General features: G+C 29.6%; 1 protein-coding gene across 1 annotated transcript; it reads left to right on the top strand.

Moving 5' to 3' along the window:
• The first annotated feature begins 5580 nt into the window (after positions 1-5580).
• On the top strand, positions 5581-12579 carry LOC106768495 (plasma membrane ATPase 4). Its single transcript, XM_014653678.2, has 16 exons — positions 5581-5746; positions 8011-8130; positions 8249-8485; positions 8664-9425; positions 9526-9648; positions 9735-9839; positions 9932-10076; positions 10201-10365; positions 10469-10707; positions 10800-10832; positions 10928-11009; positions 11118-11278; positions 11358-11525; positions 11630-11812; positions 11903-12084; positions 12360-12579. The coding sequence occupies exons 1-16, from the start codon at positions 5687-5689 to the stop codon at positions 12454-12456; spliced, it is 2862 nt and encodes a 953-aa protein (XP_014509164.1). The 5' UTR covers positions 5581-5686; the 3' UTR covers positions 12457-12579.
• Positions 12580-16550: the final 3971 nt, after the last annotated feature.

Genomic DNA, 16550 nt, shown 5'->3' on the forward strand with positions numbered 1-16550 from the left:
CATTCCCCTCAACCCTTTCTCTTTCATCTCTTTCACTCCAACCTTTTCTTTGTCATCTCTAATGTAACCCCAATTGAAAAAATCAGAAACACTGGCTACTAAACAATTTCTTACAAAAAAAATTATTTTATAATTTTTGTCTTATCTAATTTTCACAAGTATAATAACAAAAGAAGGAATTGGTAATTGGCCTGGAAAAAAATCAGAAACACTCGTTGTTAAACCATTTACAAAAAATGATTTTATAATGAGTTCTCATTTTATAATTTTTGTCTTATGTAATTTTATCTAATTTTCACAAGCATAATGAATTGGTAATTGGCCTGGAGATTTTTTAGGAGATGATGATTAAATGATAAAATTAGAGAGGTTAGTGAATACAATGAAATTAAAGAGATCTTTAATTAAACTTTGCCTGATGAAATTATTACTGTTTCAATTTAATCTATCAAAGTAACATGTTATAAGAAACTCATAAGAAGAGGATGAAAAAAAAGCAAGTGAGCCAATGAGCCAATCCGTTTAACCCACCAACCCGTGGTGGGTCGGACCGAATTACCTGTTTTGACAACTCTAATAATCAGGGGCATTTTGGTAATAATCAATTTCTACCAATTTAACAATATTTTTTTATCTATTACATCGGTCAAATTCTACACTGATTTTCACAAACTTTACTTCCAAATTCACTCTCACTCACCTCCAAATCCCCTAAAAAAAACAATCAATTCCCCGACAAATCCCCTTAAATTCATCCCCTCGCTCTCTCCTAAATAATCATATATGGTGTATTCACTATGGGGATGCACTGTTTATGAGAAAGGAAAAAGAGAGATTCATGCTTTTCACTTCATCTGATTAGTGAGTGAGGATTTAAGAGATCAAGATTAAAAACAATCCCTTCTCAGATGAGTGGATTTGAGGGATAATAAATAAAATTACAAAATAACCCTTACAAATAATAGTAATAACAATAATAATACAATTATTTTTATGTTAAAAATTATTTTTTTATTTTTCTTCTTATAATAATTTTTACCATTATATATAATATTAATAATTACAATTTTATATTATTTTTACTATTAAGGGTATTTTGATAATTTTCAATTTTTACCAATCAAAGAATTTTTTATTTCTCACATCGGTCAACTTCTACATTAATCTTCACAAACTTTACTTCTAAATTAATTTTCACTTATCTTCAAATCCCTTAAAAGAAAGAACAATCAATTCACTTTTAAATCTCTAAGATCTATTCATTCACTCTCTTCTAGATAGATTCTTCAAATTGAAACATTTAAAGCAAATATACACTGAGAGAAAAAGGTAGAGAGAAGTCAAAAATAAATTTTAGAAAGACCATAAGTATTTTAGATGATGAAATTTATTTATAAAATTTTATTTGTATTATTAAATTATTTTATCATTTAAATAATTGATCATATTATTATAAAACACCTATTATATTAATACTCTGTTTTTTTATTCTTGTATCATGTTATAATATTTAAATATTAAAAGTTCATACTATATATTTTTTTCTACCATGAGAGAAACAAAATATTCTTAATTATTTTAATTACTTTAGAATTAAATAACAGGTTAAGACTGTTAAAGATTTTTAATTTATTTTAAAGTAAATAAATCATTTCTTTTTATGACAAAAATTTTGTTTATAAAAGAAGACATTCCATTTATAACCCATCGTAGAAAGAAATGAAAAATTGATTAATACATCTTATATCAATGAAATTTTCATGTGACGAAGTGCGAAAGATGAGATGATGAGCACGACATCTCATGATAATTACAAAACTAGGAGATAGCACCGTCACGATTATAGCAGAGATGGAGATTGGGAGAAACAACGGTCGAGATGTTACGTGGCAAAAGAATTTGAGATTATATGCTGTCATCTCACGTGAGATCGCAGTATTGGATAAGTTAACAGAGTTGACCTACAGTATATGAAATCAAATGCGAGTTATAATACATGGCCCACATACTCATTAGTGTACATTGGAACTCTGAATAGTTGCAGACGACTATGGCGATCATTTTAAGGAACCGATAAACTTAACTTGGAAATTTTATAAATAAAATTTATTTGTAGCAGTTTTTTTAGTGGTAAAAATAGTATTTCTTTAAATTGTTCGTATTAATTTATTATCTTATAACTACTTTTAAATATAAATAAATTTTAACTACTTTTATTTTCTGCTTATAAAAGTATGTACATGTATACCTATGTAAATTTTTTCATATGATAATAAAAACATAACTGTTTATAATAATTATTAAAATAAAAAATATTACCATAATTTACATTAAAAATATGAATAATTGTTTTTTCAAAAATAACTAAAAAATGTATTTTCATTATTTTCTTATGATTTTATAAAAAAATAGCTCATTAATTTTGGAAAAGAGAAAAAAATATGCACATAAAAGAAACTGAACATAAAGAATAAACTTATGACACCTTACAGAAATTTAAAAAACTGTTACAAAGAGAAAGTATAAATAATGATATTTTATAATTTTTTCATTCTAATTTAAATTAATGCCATGTTTTTAGTTAATTATTATTATATGTGTTTTTATTTTACAATATTAATAGTAAAGATGTTTGAAGAAAATAAAATATATTAGTATAAGTTAATATATTTAACTCAATTTCTTTATAAATTTAATTATTTTTTTATAAATGAAATAATGAAATTATATTTTTCATTTTGAATTGTTTAATTTATTTCGATATGACAAATGCTAATAAGGGAATTGTGGTTATTTAAAAATTAAAAGAAAATAGGAAATAAGGTTTTTAAATATATTTATTGTAATGTATTTTTTTTTTATTTTCTCAGAAAAAACTTTCATTAATACCTCAATTATAATAATTAATTTTATAAATCTTATCACAGAAATCACTTTAATAGTTTCTAATTTATATCCACTGGTTAAATTTGTTTTAATATATGATCTTTTTTTTAAAGATACAACTTAAAAGAGTTTAAATTGCATTTTTTTAAGGTTTTGAAAAAGATTGATTGAAGGATATTATATACTAGGAGAAAAAATTAGTTCAATTTTATATTTGTTCAAGTGATTAATCATTCTTGGAATGATATTTTAATAAAAGAAGAGATAATTTTTTTTACATCTTTTATGTTTAAACTTATTATATTTTTAACTTGAAGTAGTCATACTTGAGCATTACAAAAATATACCACTTATCACTTATTTATTGTTAGTGATTAATTTCTTTTTAACCACATATTAAGTGAATATGTCTTTATGTTTTGTGTGATAGTAAAAAATAATAAAACTATTATTATTTTTATTATTTTAATTATGAAATTAAATACAAAATAATTTTATAATTTTATTATATATATATATATATATATATATATATATATATATATATATATATATATATATATATATTGTTTTGTAGGTAATATTTTAATTGAAAATGGATTAAATTCAAAAAATATCATTTAAATGGTAAAATAATTATTTTAATTTATTTATTTTTATTTAAACAATAAAATTAGAAAAGAAATACAAAAATCAAAAGAAAAATCCTTTTTATATATAAATATAGATAAATTATACTTTTATGATGAGCCATTGGTAATTAGAGGTCCCTCATAGCATTAGTAGTGTTAATATTTATATAGAATTTTGTTCGTTTAATAGATTTGTATAAATATCATATTTTTACAGTCTCGTGTAAGATTGTATTAATATAGTCTATACTTTAAATTATTTGTATTAAATACTATTATATGAAGTGTCTTATTTGATTAATTTTAAGCTATAAAATAAGATGTCACAATACATACGATAAATGAAAAAAATAATATATTAAAAAATTATAAAATATTATATAACAAATTTTGATAGATTAAAAGTAAATTGAGTTGCACCACTTAGAACTTTATTTTTGGGTGAATATAATCCACCTTATTTAAGTTTTATGTTTTTAATTTTCTTCTTAAATGGATTGATCAAGAAGAGATATTGCCATAGTAAAATTGTTTTATATAAGTTTTACTTGAATTGTGAACTTCTATTATGAATTTTAGATGGGATTTGGATAAAACACATTACAATTTAGGTAAAGAAAACTAATATTATATCTTAAATGATGTGTTAATTGATTTGAATGTGTGATATATGTAAGTATATTGATGATATAATGTATATCCATTGTTGATAATTATGAAATGAAGAAATATGTTGTTTGAGAATGATGAAATCTTGAGTGTGGATGTAGTGAAATACTTTAAAAGAAATAGATGACAGAAGTTATAATCACAGAGTACCTAATTTAAGATCAACATATAAGGTATGAGGGGAAATTGAAAAAATTAGAACACTAAATTTTAGCAAAATTATTTTAACGGATTAACAACAACTATTTATCACATCTACACTGCAATGACTTTACTCAATTAGCAATTAATAATTTGTTTTGGGTAACTAAACATTTTAGCAAATTTTAATCAAACCAAGTTTTATAAGATTCAGCATTAGTTCAACGTGTTTCCACCGCAATTAAGAAACATATACTTAAATTATCGTGAATATGTTTACTTTTAATTAAAATATAAAACCTGTCACTATAAAATGTATTTTTTTTTTGTAGAAATTTACTGCATCATAAAAAAAAAGTATTATTTTGACGGTACAATGGAAGAAAAAATAGTACATTTTTAAACTATTTGTTCCCATCGTCTAAGAGTATGACAACAATATGGTCAAAGTTCCGTCAATAAATACCTTAAAAAATTTAGTGAATTAGTATTTGAATTTACATCTTATTAATTAATAAATTTTAATTAATTTCTAAAAAATATGTAATTAATTTTTAATAATATATTTCTAAAAATATTATAACGTTTATGCTAATTCTTGATGTAATTTATTTAATACTCATGAATTACTGACAGAATATTTAAATTTTTACAAGAACATAAAAAAACATCTCCTTAGATAATTAATAAAAGCTAGGAGTGTGATAGGAAATAATTGTTGACATCTTTGTTAAATTTCTAATACAAAACATGCTGTGTTTTTAAGATATCTATTATAAAAGTTAATAATTTTGTTGAATGTTTAATTGAATATGGTCATTTAATTATAAATATGTGTTGACAAACTTTTATCATAGCTATTACAAAAGCTAAATAGGAAATTTATTATAATGACAATTTATGATTAGAAAATGTAGATTATTTACACATTATTATTTGTTATTATAGGGTTATGTAATTTTTGTTTATATTATAAATATTAACTGCATAAGATAATTTGTGAATAGGTATTTATGTTTGGCCTGCTTGAGTTATTTTTTTACAGAAAATATATATGAAATTAGAAAGTTTAAGAAAGTGATAAGAAAAGAGAAGATAAAAAGAAAAGAAAATAGAAAATAGTATTAATTTTATAGTGAGGGGTGTTGAAGTCCAAGGCACATCAGCACGGTCAACATCATAATTGTGTGGGAGAAGTCTTAATTGTGATACCCTCCTTGGGTGAGTTTTTTGGGTATAAAAGGCAAACCACTCGTCTATTCGTATTCCATTCTCATCTCTCACCCTTCTCTTTGCTTTTCTCCTTACGGTGTAGATCTCTCTGGTCTGCACTGCTCTGTAGCTCTTTCTTCTCAAACATGGCTTCTGAGAAAGCAGCAATCACCCTCGAACAAATCAAGAACGAGACTGTTGATCTGGTATGTCTTCTCACCCACCGCACTTTTTCTTTATATTCTTCCGTCTTCTACTGTTTCTCTTCATAAGATCCCGTTTTTCAAATTCGACCTCTTCGATTACTCTTTCTCTTTCAGATTTCTTTGCAATGACAGCATAATGCTAAACGTACAACCAATTTTCTTACCACATTATTGCATTCTCTCTCTCTCTCTATTCACTTTGTTTATCATCCCCTTTTTTCCTCTGCTGTACTCCTAAAGTGAGGTGTAGGTTGCGTAACACATTTGCATTCAAATCCTCTGTCTTCTCATCTTACTTGAATTAAATATATTTTCATTTAAAATTCTTTCTTTTTTTTTTCGAACAAAACTTGAATTAAATATATTCTTTTTGGAGAGATTGATCTAACACCAGAAGAGTAAACAAGTTGTAATTTTTATATATTTTTGCATATATATTTTCTATTTGATTGATGAGAAAAATTAGGGAATGATTTATGGAGTGCTACAAGTTTAGGTGAGGCAACATGCTCCGAAAGAGACGTGGTACGATTCCAAAAGCAACCCGCAATTATGGGATTTTGGGATTCTAATTTTTTTTTTCCAGAAAAAACCTCTCCACTTTTTTTTTTGTCATCAAACACGTGAATTTCGCATAATTTTTTTAAGCAAAGGATTACGCTGTTTTAAATTATAACTATCTAGAATTGTGAATGTTTTATTCTCCCTGTAGGTTTTCTAAAGATAAAAAATAATTTTTGAAAAATTATCACGGAATCTCGTGTCAGTTTTTTATGTTTTCCGTGAATCATTTAATACTAAAACCGTGTTTCCATTGTTTACTCTCAGATGGTTTTGTAAAGTTAAAACATCAATTTTATTTTTTTTTAAACAACTTTATAGCCGAATCTTTTGTCAGTATTTTATACAAAGATATAAAAAAAAACATATATATTTGGAGGATCAATTTTTTTTTTAAAATTCATCCAAATATTTAGATATTTATATAATAATCCAGTGAGCTTTTAAGTCTTTCAAAAGCTTACGTAATAGAATTTTTCATAATTTGAAAGCTCAACATTCTAATGGATCTAACGTGTCAGAGGCAAAAAAAGATAAATTGTTCAACATGGTCTACTTTTCGACATATTTTTTTCTCCCACGTTGATGGTGCGTAAATAATAATTAATATGGTAATATTTTTTGTGATTTTAATCTGTCTATTTTAAAAATTGATTAATTATTATTTTTTAATTTTTTATTATAATAGTAGAAAACTGTCACTAAATATAAAAGTTAAAGTTAAAAACAAATATTAAAAAAACCATACTTTTCTCATAATTAATTAGTGCATTAATTTATATGCCTATTATGTATTATCTGTCTCTTTCTATGCGCCGTGTGTGGTCTGAAGGAATTTTAAGTACTTTTCCGTGGTACTTTGGGCTTTTTCATTTTTTAATTTTTCTTTTCTGTACATTCAGACCCACCTGCTTAACCGTAACTTTCACATTTATGGTGCCATGATCCTTAGCCCTGACACACCAGGGTCCACAGCTTTTATGTTTATTTTATTTACTACAACTACAACACCCTTTCACAATTTTCGACACGATAATTTTAAAATATAAATTCAAATAACGATTAAAAATTAAAATAAAAAAATATTTAAAGGAATCACTTTGTTATATAAATCCAGAGTTATTTTTCGCTTAAAATTGTACCAGTAATTTACTGTTACTAGGTAGAGCAATTTGGTCTTGTTGAAGTTGTTGGTGGGATGTGAACAGAAAATTGAATTGAATAACGTGGAAGGCGGTGCAAGGTGTTACACATGGAGGGATAGTTGTTCTGTCCTCTCTGACACAAACACTTTCTTGGGCGGTGTTCAGTCAACGCTTTTGTGATTACTGCACCCACTGACTTTGGTTACAGCCCCCTGTGCCCCGTTTGCTTCATTTTTTAAATTAACTGTTCTTCGCTTCACACTACTAAAATTTGCCGTCAAAGTCAACGTAGAAACAAAAAGTTGTTTTTAAAATTATTAAAAAAGTCTGTTTCTTGAGTATTTTGTAAAATATTGCCTAACCAGAAGCATATACTCATGCATGAACGAATAAAATTAAATAATTGCGTTCATAAATCTTTGAAAAGTAAAAGCAAACAATTGCTAAATGGTATTCAAGAAGCGACTAAATTTACAGTTACCTGTTGAGGCGGGAGATGATGCATGTGGCGTATGTGCTAAGGAATCAATTTTTCTAACATGATTTGTTAATTCACAGGAACGTATTCCTATTGAGGAAGTGTTCCAGCAGCTGAAATGTTCCAGAGAAGGATTGTCCTCGGAAGAAGGAGCCAATCGGCTTCAGATATTTGGGCCAAATAGGCTAGAGGAGAAAAAGGTTCCTTTCATTATAATTTATAATTTATAATTTACAATTATAATACATTTGGCCAATATATCTCTATGGTACTGTTGTTAAATGCAAATGCTGATCGCTAATAATTTTATTCATGTAGGAAAGCAAATTACTCAAGTTTCTTGGGTTCATGTGGAACCCTCTCTCATGGGTGATGGAAGCTGCTGCTATTATGGCAATTGCTCTTGCAAATGGGGATGGGAGACCCCCAGATTGGCAAGATTTTGTGGGTATCGTCTGCTTGCTGCTGATCAACTCCACCATAAGTTTCATTGAAGAAAATAATGCCGGTAATGCAGCAGCTGCTCTTATGGCTGGTCTTGCTCCCAAGACAAAGGTAGCGAATTGAAGTTTCATGAGAATTCGAACTTCTCATTGTTTAAAAGTGAAACTAAATCGTTATGAACCATAATGTCTCTATTTTACTTACATACTATTTTGAACTGTTTGTGCAATTCGAAGAAGAAACAAGTTTAAGCATGTTTTAGTGGCTGACTGAATTTTCATTGTTGTAGGTTCTTAGAGATGGTAAATGGACTGAGCAAGAAGCTGCTATTTTAGTTCCTGGAGACATCATAAGCATCAAACTAGGTGATATAATTCCTGCTGATGCTCGTCTTCTTGAGGGTGATCCTTTGAAGGTTGATCAATCCGCCTTGACTGGAGAGTCACTTCCTGCTACCAAGGGTCCTGGAGATGAAGTTTTCTCTGGCTCAACTTGTAAGCAAGGTGAAATTGAAGCTGTTGTCATTGCAACCGGTGTCCACACATTTTTTGGGAAAGCAGCTCACCTCGTGGATAGTACTAACCAAGTTGGCCACTTCCAGAAAGTGCTTACAGCAATTGGAAACTTCTGTATTTGTTCCATTGCAGTTGGTATGTTGGCTGAGATCATAGTCATGTATCCGATCCAGCACCGCAAGTACAGAGATGGAATTGACAATCTTCTGGTTCTCTTGATTGGAGGAATTCCCATTGCTATGCCCACTGTGTTGTCAGTGACAATGGCCATTGGTTCTCACAGGCTTTCTCAGCAGGGTGCTATCACGAAGAGAATGACAGCCATTGAAGAAATGGCCGGTATGGATGTTCTGTGCAGTGACAAAACAGGTACACTGACCCTTAACAAGTTGAGTGTAGACAAGAACTTGATTGAGGTCTTTGCAAAGGGTGTCGACAAGGATCATGTGATCCTTCTTGCCGCAAGGGCTTCCAGGACTGAAAACCAGGACGCAATAGATGCTGCCATTGTTGGAATGCTTGCTGATCCAAAAGAGGTTTTAACTTATCTTCATTTGCATCAGTTTTTATACTTCAGTTATTTGTTAAAAAAAAATGATGTGACGGTTTATGATGAACAATTTTGTGCTTCTGTAGGCAAGGGCTGGGGTAAGAGAAGTACATTTCTTGCCATTTAATCCTGTTGACAAGAGAACTGCTTTGACTTACATTGATACCGATGGAAATTGGTACCGTGCAAGCAAAGGTGCTCCCGAGCAGGTAATCTCATTACTCAATTTGTTCAGAAATGGTGAGATTTCTGGTTAATCTAATGATGATGCTAATGTAATTTATTTTGTGAACAGATCATGACCCTATGTAACCTCAGGGAAGATGCAAAGAAGAAGGTTCACGGTATTATTGACAAGTTTGCAGAGAGAGGGCTTCGTTCACTTGCTGTTGCTAGACAGGTTTTCATAGCATCTTCACGTTTGAAGTTTGTGTTGAAACTATGCATTTCCTTTAACTAATCCCTCTTGGTCCTTCTGTGCTACTTCTGCAGGAAGTTCCTGAGAAAACAAAAGAAAGCGCTGGTAGTCCATGGCAGTTTGTTGGTTTGTTGTCACTGTTCGACCCTCCCAGACATGACAGTGCTGAAACTATCCGTAGAGCTCTGCATCTTGGTGTAAATGTCAAGATGATTACTGGTAATTAATCTAATTCATTACAACTCAAGTATTTTTCCCTTCAAAGAGTCTGTTGAATGAAATGGTAATTATTGCCAAGAATGCTCAACTTAATGTCCTGTGTCCTGTCTGTTACACTCCCCAGGGGATCAACTTGCCATAGCTAAGGAGACTGGACGAAGACTCGGGATGGGAACTAATATGTACCCATCCGCTTCCTTGCTTGGTCAAGACAAAGAGGCAAGTATTGCTGCTCTTCCAGTAGAAGAGCTTATTGAGAAGGCAGATGGTTTTGCAGGAGTGTTTCCAGGTTCACACTCTTTACCAGTTGACGCCGATGATTTTCTTTTCACCCTCATTTCTTCTCCTGAACGTTAAACATTGTTCTCACCAACACCTTTTTATATCTGCAGAGCACAAGTACGAAATTGTCAAGAAGTTGCAAGATAGGAAGCACATCTGTGGAATGACTGGAGATGGTGTCAATGACGCTCCTGCTTTGAAGAAGGCCGATATTGGAATCGCTGTTGCTGATGCAACTGATGCTGCAAGAAGTGCTTCTGATATTGTATTGACAGAACCTGGTTTGAGTGTTATTATTAGTGCCGTCTTAACCAGCCGGGCCATTTTCCAGAGAATGAAAAACTATACGGTTGGTTGCTATCTGTTGTCTTCATAAACATTTTCTTTTGTGCTTGTTGTTTCTAAATTAACATTGTTTGCTATATATTCTTTGTATTTCAGATATATGCAGTATCTATCACAATCCGAATAGTGGTAAGTGGATAGGAATGTTATGATTTTATGTACTCGTCACGATAAAGAACGAGTGCATATTAATAAGTTTGGGTTCTCTCTTGTTTTGATTGCAGTTTGGCTTTATGTTCATAGCATTGATCTGGAAGTTCGACTTCTCTCCTTTCATGGTTTTGATCATTGCCATTCTAAATGATGGTAAAGTTGTTAGGATTTTGGCAGATAGTCCTCTGAATTAGACTTGATTTCTCTTCATTACTATGCTGATTGACACGAGAGGTCTGACACTAATTGGCATACTATTAGGAACAATCATGACAATTTCCAAGGATAGAGTGAAGCCATCTCCGTTGCCTGATAGCTGGAAACTGCAAGAAATATTTGCTACTGGGGTTGTGCTTGGTAGTTACTTGGCACTGATGACTATCATATTTTTCTGGGCAATGAAAGAAACTAATTTCTTCCCTGTAAGAATTATTCAACTGAAATAAGTTCAAGTCTTTTTCTTGGATCAAACAAATAACAATCCCTTGACTGTTTTTGCAGGAAAAATTCGGAGTTAGACACCTGACTCATGATGAAATGATGTCTGCTTTGTATTTGCAAGTCAGTATAGTTAGCCAGGCTCTGATATTTGTTACGCGTTCTCGAAGCTGGTCCTTTGTTGAACGCCCTGGAATGCTGTTAGTTATTGCTTTCGTTATTGCTCAGCTGGTAAGCATGATCTCCTTTTGATCTCCCTGAATTATTAGTAGCCACGCTACGAGATCAGAGGGGGATGGAACAATGTTTTGACCAAATTGTCTGTCTTGTTGCAGATTGCCACAATCATAGCAGTGTATGCTGACTGGAGCTTTGCAAAGGTAAAAGGAATTGGTTGGGGTTGGGCAGGAGTCATCTGGCTATACAGTATTGTCTTCTACTTTCCACTTGACCTCATGAAGTTTGCCATCCGTTACATATTGAGTGGCAAGGCTTGGCTAAACCTCCTAGAAAACAAGGTATATATCTAGTCGTGTGTTAGCTTTCTTTCTATAATGGTGAAAGCTTTCATGGCATTGATTTGAATTGGTTGTTTGAAAATCTGTCAGACTGCCTTCACAACCAAGAAAGACTACGGTAAGGAGGAGAGGGAAGCTCAGTGGGCTCATGCTCAGAGGACCCTACATGGACTTCAACCACCAGAAACTGCTAGCATTTTCAATGAGAAAAACAGTTACAGAGAACTCTCAGAGATTGCTGAGCAGGCCAGGAAAAGAGCTGAAGTTGCAAGGTAAGCCAACCACACCTTTGTGTCCTTAAACTGGTGAAATATATACAAATATGAGTAAAATAGTCTATAATGTTGAATTATTTTACAAGACATTCAATCACAATTTGGTATACATGGTAGGTGCATTGAATTTTACAACAATTAGAGGTCATACCTGATATGATTCTTATTAGTTTATGGTGTAAAAAATTCATAGTACTACATAGAAATTGTTCTCTATAAATATTTATGATTCTATAATCTGTGTCTTTATTACTGATTCATTATGTTTACAGGCTTCGCGAGCTTCACACTCTTAAAGGACATGTTGAGTCTGTGGTGAAGCTGAAGGGTTTGGACATTGATACTATCCAGCAGCACTACACCGTGTGAGAGACCACTGGATAATTGTAGATAAGAAAAGTGCATAAATCCAGTGGCATGTTTGAAACAAAAAGAGAGGATGTCTTCGCCTGTCATGTAGCTTTAGCAATCTACTTTCCCTTTTCCATGTAATTTTTGGTTCTTGCTAGATGGTTGTCTTCACCTTTTTTTTTTTTTTTTTTTAATGATAGAGACAAAGTGTTAGTTTCTATAGTCCTTGCTTATCCGCTTTCGTATTACTTTTGGGGCTTCTTCATTTCTGTTCTCACTCACCATTTATATTCTCATAGATGTGTCAACATTGTGATTTTTCAAGATAGAAAGGTTCTTCCAGCATCATACAAAACGTAAAATCATTAAACACGTTAGTGAAGATAATTATTAAGTATGTATGCACTTCTAAATTGCTTGAGAAATTAATCTACTAAATAAAGAATTAACATTTTTTTTAGGTTAAACAAGTTTTTTGAATTTAATTATTACCTTTAGATTGGATAAATAAGTAATTAATTTTTTTAGTTTTGAGTTCTTTTTCATTATTTATGTGAGTTTCATTAGAGATGAAAAATAAATCTATGGATATTATTTAAATGTCTCTATTGTTTCTTTACTAGTTCTCATCTTCATACTCAATTTTAAAATTTGATAATTTTTACTTTTTTTATATTATTTTATATTTATACATTTATGTCTCTCTTTATATATAACATTGGAGAAAAAAAATGTATATACTTTTGACGTTAAATAGTTAATGATGTTTTTCTTGTTATGATATTTATTTTTTTGTAAAATAAAATATTTAACTAAATTTGAAAATTTTATATTTAAAATATTTTTTCTATCAAACTTAAACCAAAACTTTGTAATTTATAATTCATCAAATTTCCAGTTTTAAAAAAAAATCATTGTATAGACTTGTCAACATGATGAACATTTGTAGATGAGGGTTGGTGTAATTGGGAAAACTAGTCTTCCACTTTTGTATAAAACAATGCTATAATTTATGTATTGACATGTAGATATGGAGTGCTTAAAGAGATATTTATATCCCAATTGATGAAAGCGTGATTATGAAGTGCATAAATAAATAGATTTGTTAGATGAGTAAGAACATTATTTAGTGGTAAATAATCAAATAAATCTAACAATTAAGATATTCAAAAAAACTACTTCAAATAGGAGACACATGTTATTCTTTTCAAGTATGTTAGGTTTTCTTGATTATATGTACTAGAAAAAAAATTGTTTAGTTAGTAAGAAAGAGCAATCCATTAAAATGATAATGAAAAACCGAGATTAAATTTAAAATTGTGATGTCATTTGATATATATATATATATATATATATATATATATATATATATATATATATCTTCTTTAGTAGAGTAGATTCAAATAATAATTTTAACCATTCTAGCTTTCTTAACACATTAAATGTGTTTAGTAACGTCTGAGTGGAATAAGTTTCTACTATATAATTTAAAGTTTATAGATTCCAACACCAAATGATATTTATCCAAAATAAATAATATTTGTGAAAACAATTCATCTTAAGTAAAACAAAAAATAGGTCAACTTTTATCATATTTAATACTATTGGCAATTATTATGATATATGCACGGGATAATTCTTTACAATGTTATAGATCTTATTAATGTCATCTTCACTTGAATAGATTTGGAAGAAAGTAATTAAGAGAATTTGAGAAGATTTTTAGATAATAAATTTTGTTATTTATTTGAGTGGATTTGGAGATAAGTGAGAGTGAATTTGGAAGTAAATCTTTTTATTCTCTCATATAAATTAAATCATACACTAATTCTTACAAACTTTATTCCCAAATCCAGTTTCACTTGTCTCAAAATCCACTCAAATAAACAAAAAAAAAAAAAATATCTGCAAATCCTCTCAAATTCACTCAATTACTCTCCTCCAAATCTCTTCAAGTGAGTGAAACTAAAAATATTTTGTGACTCATATATAATTATAATAATAGTTCTAATCTCCTTATCATTCTAAATTATAAAAAATAATGATAATTGTAATTTTGAACTTAAATATTTTAAATTCATTAACCGCTAGAAATTTCTAAGTTCATGATTTTTTTAGAAAAAAATTTAAATTATAATATACAATTATGAATATATAAATAATAATGCAGCAAAAACTTTCTATGATGATTATAAAAGACTTTCTGCGTCAACTCTAAACCTGTCACAGATTAAACTAAAATAACAAGTTTCAATTACTATTTTAATAAGATGGAAGCTCAATTAAACCTCTTTGTTTATGGAGAAAGTCATATAAGATTATCTTAGATAGAGTTGTGAAAATGGGTTACAATCCGCGGATCAATCCGGTCTACCACGGATTCGGATCAGGTTGCGTTTAAAAAAATTGTTTTTTTTTTTTATGCGGGTCAGACTTTAACCCGGTTCATTTAAACCCGGCTGATGCGGGTTGAACCTATGGTGAGCCGGATTGGCCCACCAACTCACCTACCTAATTTTATTTTATTAAAATTTAATTTTAATTTTATAAAAAAATATTTATTATTTTTTTTGCTTGAAAAAATTATTTAAGTTTCCCATTTCCAAAATTAATTAAACATTCATGTTGGGAGTAAAATTTGTTTAGATTTAAATTATAAAAAGTTTGTAACTTTTTTTTATTTAGAAAAAATTATAATTAAGTGAGTCGGTGAAACAACCCGTTTATCCACCAACTTGTGGTGGATCGGATCGAGTTCAAATTATTCTGACTTGCTAATAAATGAGCCATGTTAGGTTGGTTCACTAAGTGACCAACCTGTGGTGGATCAGACCGAGTCAGACCGAATAGTCCGTTTTGGTAACTCTACTCTTAATCATAAACTCTGATAAAGTCATAATCATGATTAAAATTGCTTTACAAAACCATCTTTAAATTACTTGATAAAACATATATAGGTAAATACAAATATTATACTAATTCCAAAACTAGTATAAATTGAAAAATAAAGTAGCATTATGAATATAAAAGGAAGGCATGTGCAAAAAGCTTCCACCATTACGGGGCAGAGGGAGGATTGAAATGTATGCAGCCTTTACCATAAGTAAAAAGGTTGTTTCCACGACTGTAATTGACAATCATCAAGCAATAACATTATCATTAGACGAAAGCACACCCCTTTAAACAAACAAACTTCTTAAGATAAAATCGTGTCACATAATTAATTCTTAGGATTATTTCCTATTTACCAGTTACAATACAAAGATTTTAGGGGCCTAGTAAATGTGCGATGTACCTAACAACATTCTTGTGTCAAATCTTCCTGCAACCCAAGAAAAATCATGGTTAGTAAAGGAAAAATGATTACTTGGGGACTACAAAGATACTACATTACTAACCAATAATACTCACAGATTAGGTTAAAAAGACAGTTTCACAAACTAGTGACATCAGGATTGAAATATTATTAGATATTTTTAGAAGCATTTGATGTAGAGAATATCTGAAATTTAGATATTATTTTTAGTTAATATATTCTTTTTTGAATGGTCTAGAAAATAAGTCTGACAAATAAGGAAGTTCATGTCATAATTGTAATTCAACCAAAGTTCATGAACCTTTTATATGACATTTTAACAATCTAACCATGATGCCAATTTCATAGAATTTAAATCATATAACAAAAATGTTATCACTTTTAGAAACAAAATAAATTACAGCATGCTTCACTTTAATAAAGCAATACTAAAGGTTTTGAAACTGAAATAAACACAAGAGAATAAGGATCTAGCCATAAGTATAGTATTAGACTAATTCATATTTTACAGAAATAGTATGAAAGATACAACCATCGATAGAAGACAAAGAACATCAATTCCTCCACCATTTCCACTCCTTTGTTGTAGTTATAGGTTTTGCCAATCAGATTATCATCTAATACAATACAAAATGAATAATTATAAATATAAATGACAAGGTGTAACAGAGCAAACATATTAGGATTTATGGTTGACCTTCTTTATCTTTCTCCAAAATCCTAAATGATGAAACTTACAAGAGCACAATAGTCACAAGAGCACGACAACAACGCTCCCCCCTTAGCATTCCCACTC

Source organism: Vigna radiata, chromosome 7, assembly GCF_000741045.1.
Source record: "Vigna radiata var. radiata cultivar VC1973A chromosome 7, Vradiata_ver6, whole genome shotgun sequence".
Classification (NCBI taxonomy): Eukaryota; Viridiplantae; Streptophyta; class Magnoliopsida; order Fabales; family Fabaceae; genus Vigna; species Vigna radiata.

What these genes read in the sequence shown, in the direction of transcription:
- LOC106768495 (XM_014653678.2), top strand. Translation starts at nt 5,687, where the DNA reads ATGGCTTCTGAGAAAGCAGCAATCACCCTCGAACAAATCAAGAACGAG. An exon ending in TGCTTGCTGATCCAAAAGAG is followed by an intron (nt 9,426 to 9,525) that starts GTTTTAACTTAT and finishes GTGCTTCTGTAG; the next exon opens with GCAAGGGCTGGGGTAAGAGA. An exon ending in CACTTGCTGTTGCTAGACAG is followed by an intron (nt 9,840 to 9,931) that starts GTTTTCATAGCA and finishes CTACTTCTGCAG; the next exon opens with GAAGTTCCTGAGAAAACAAA.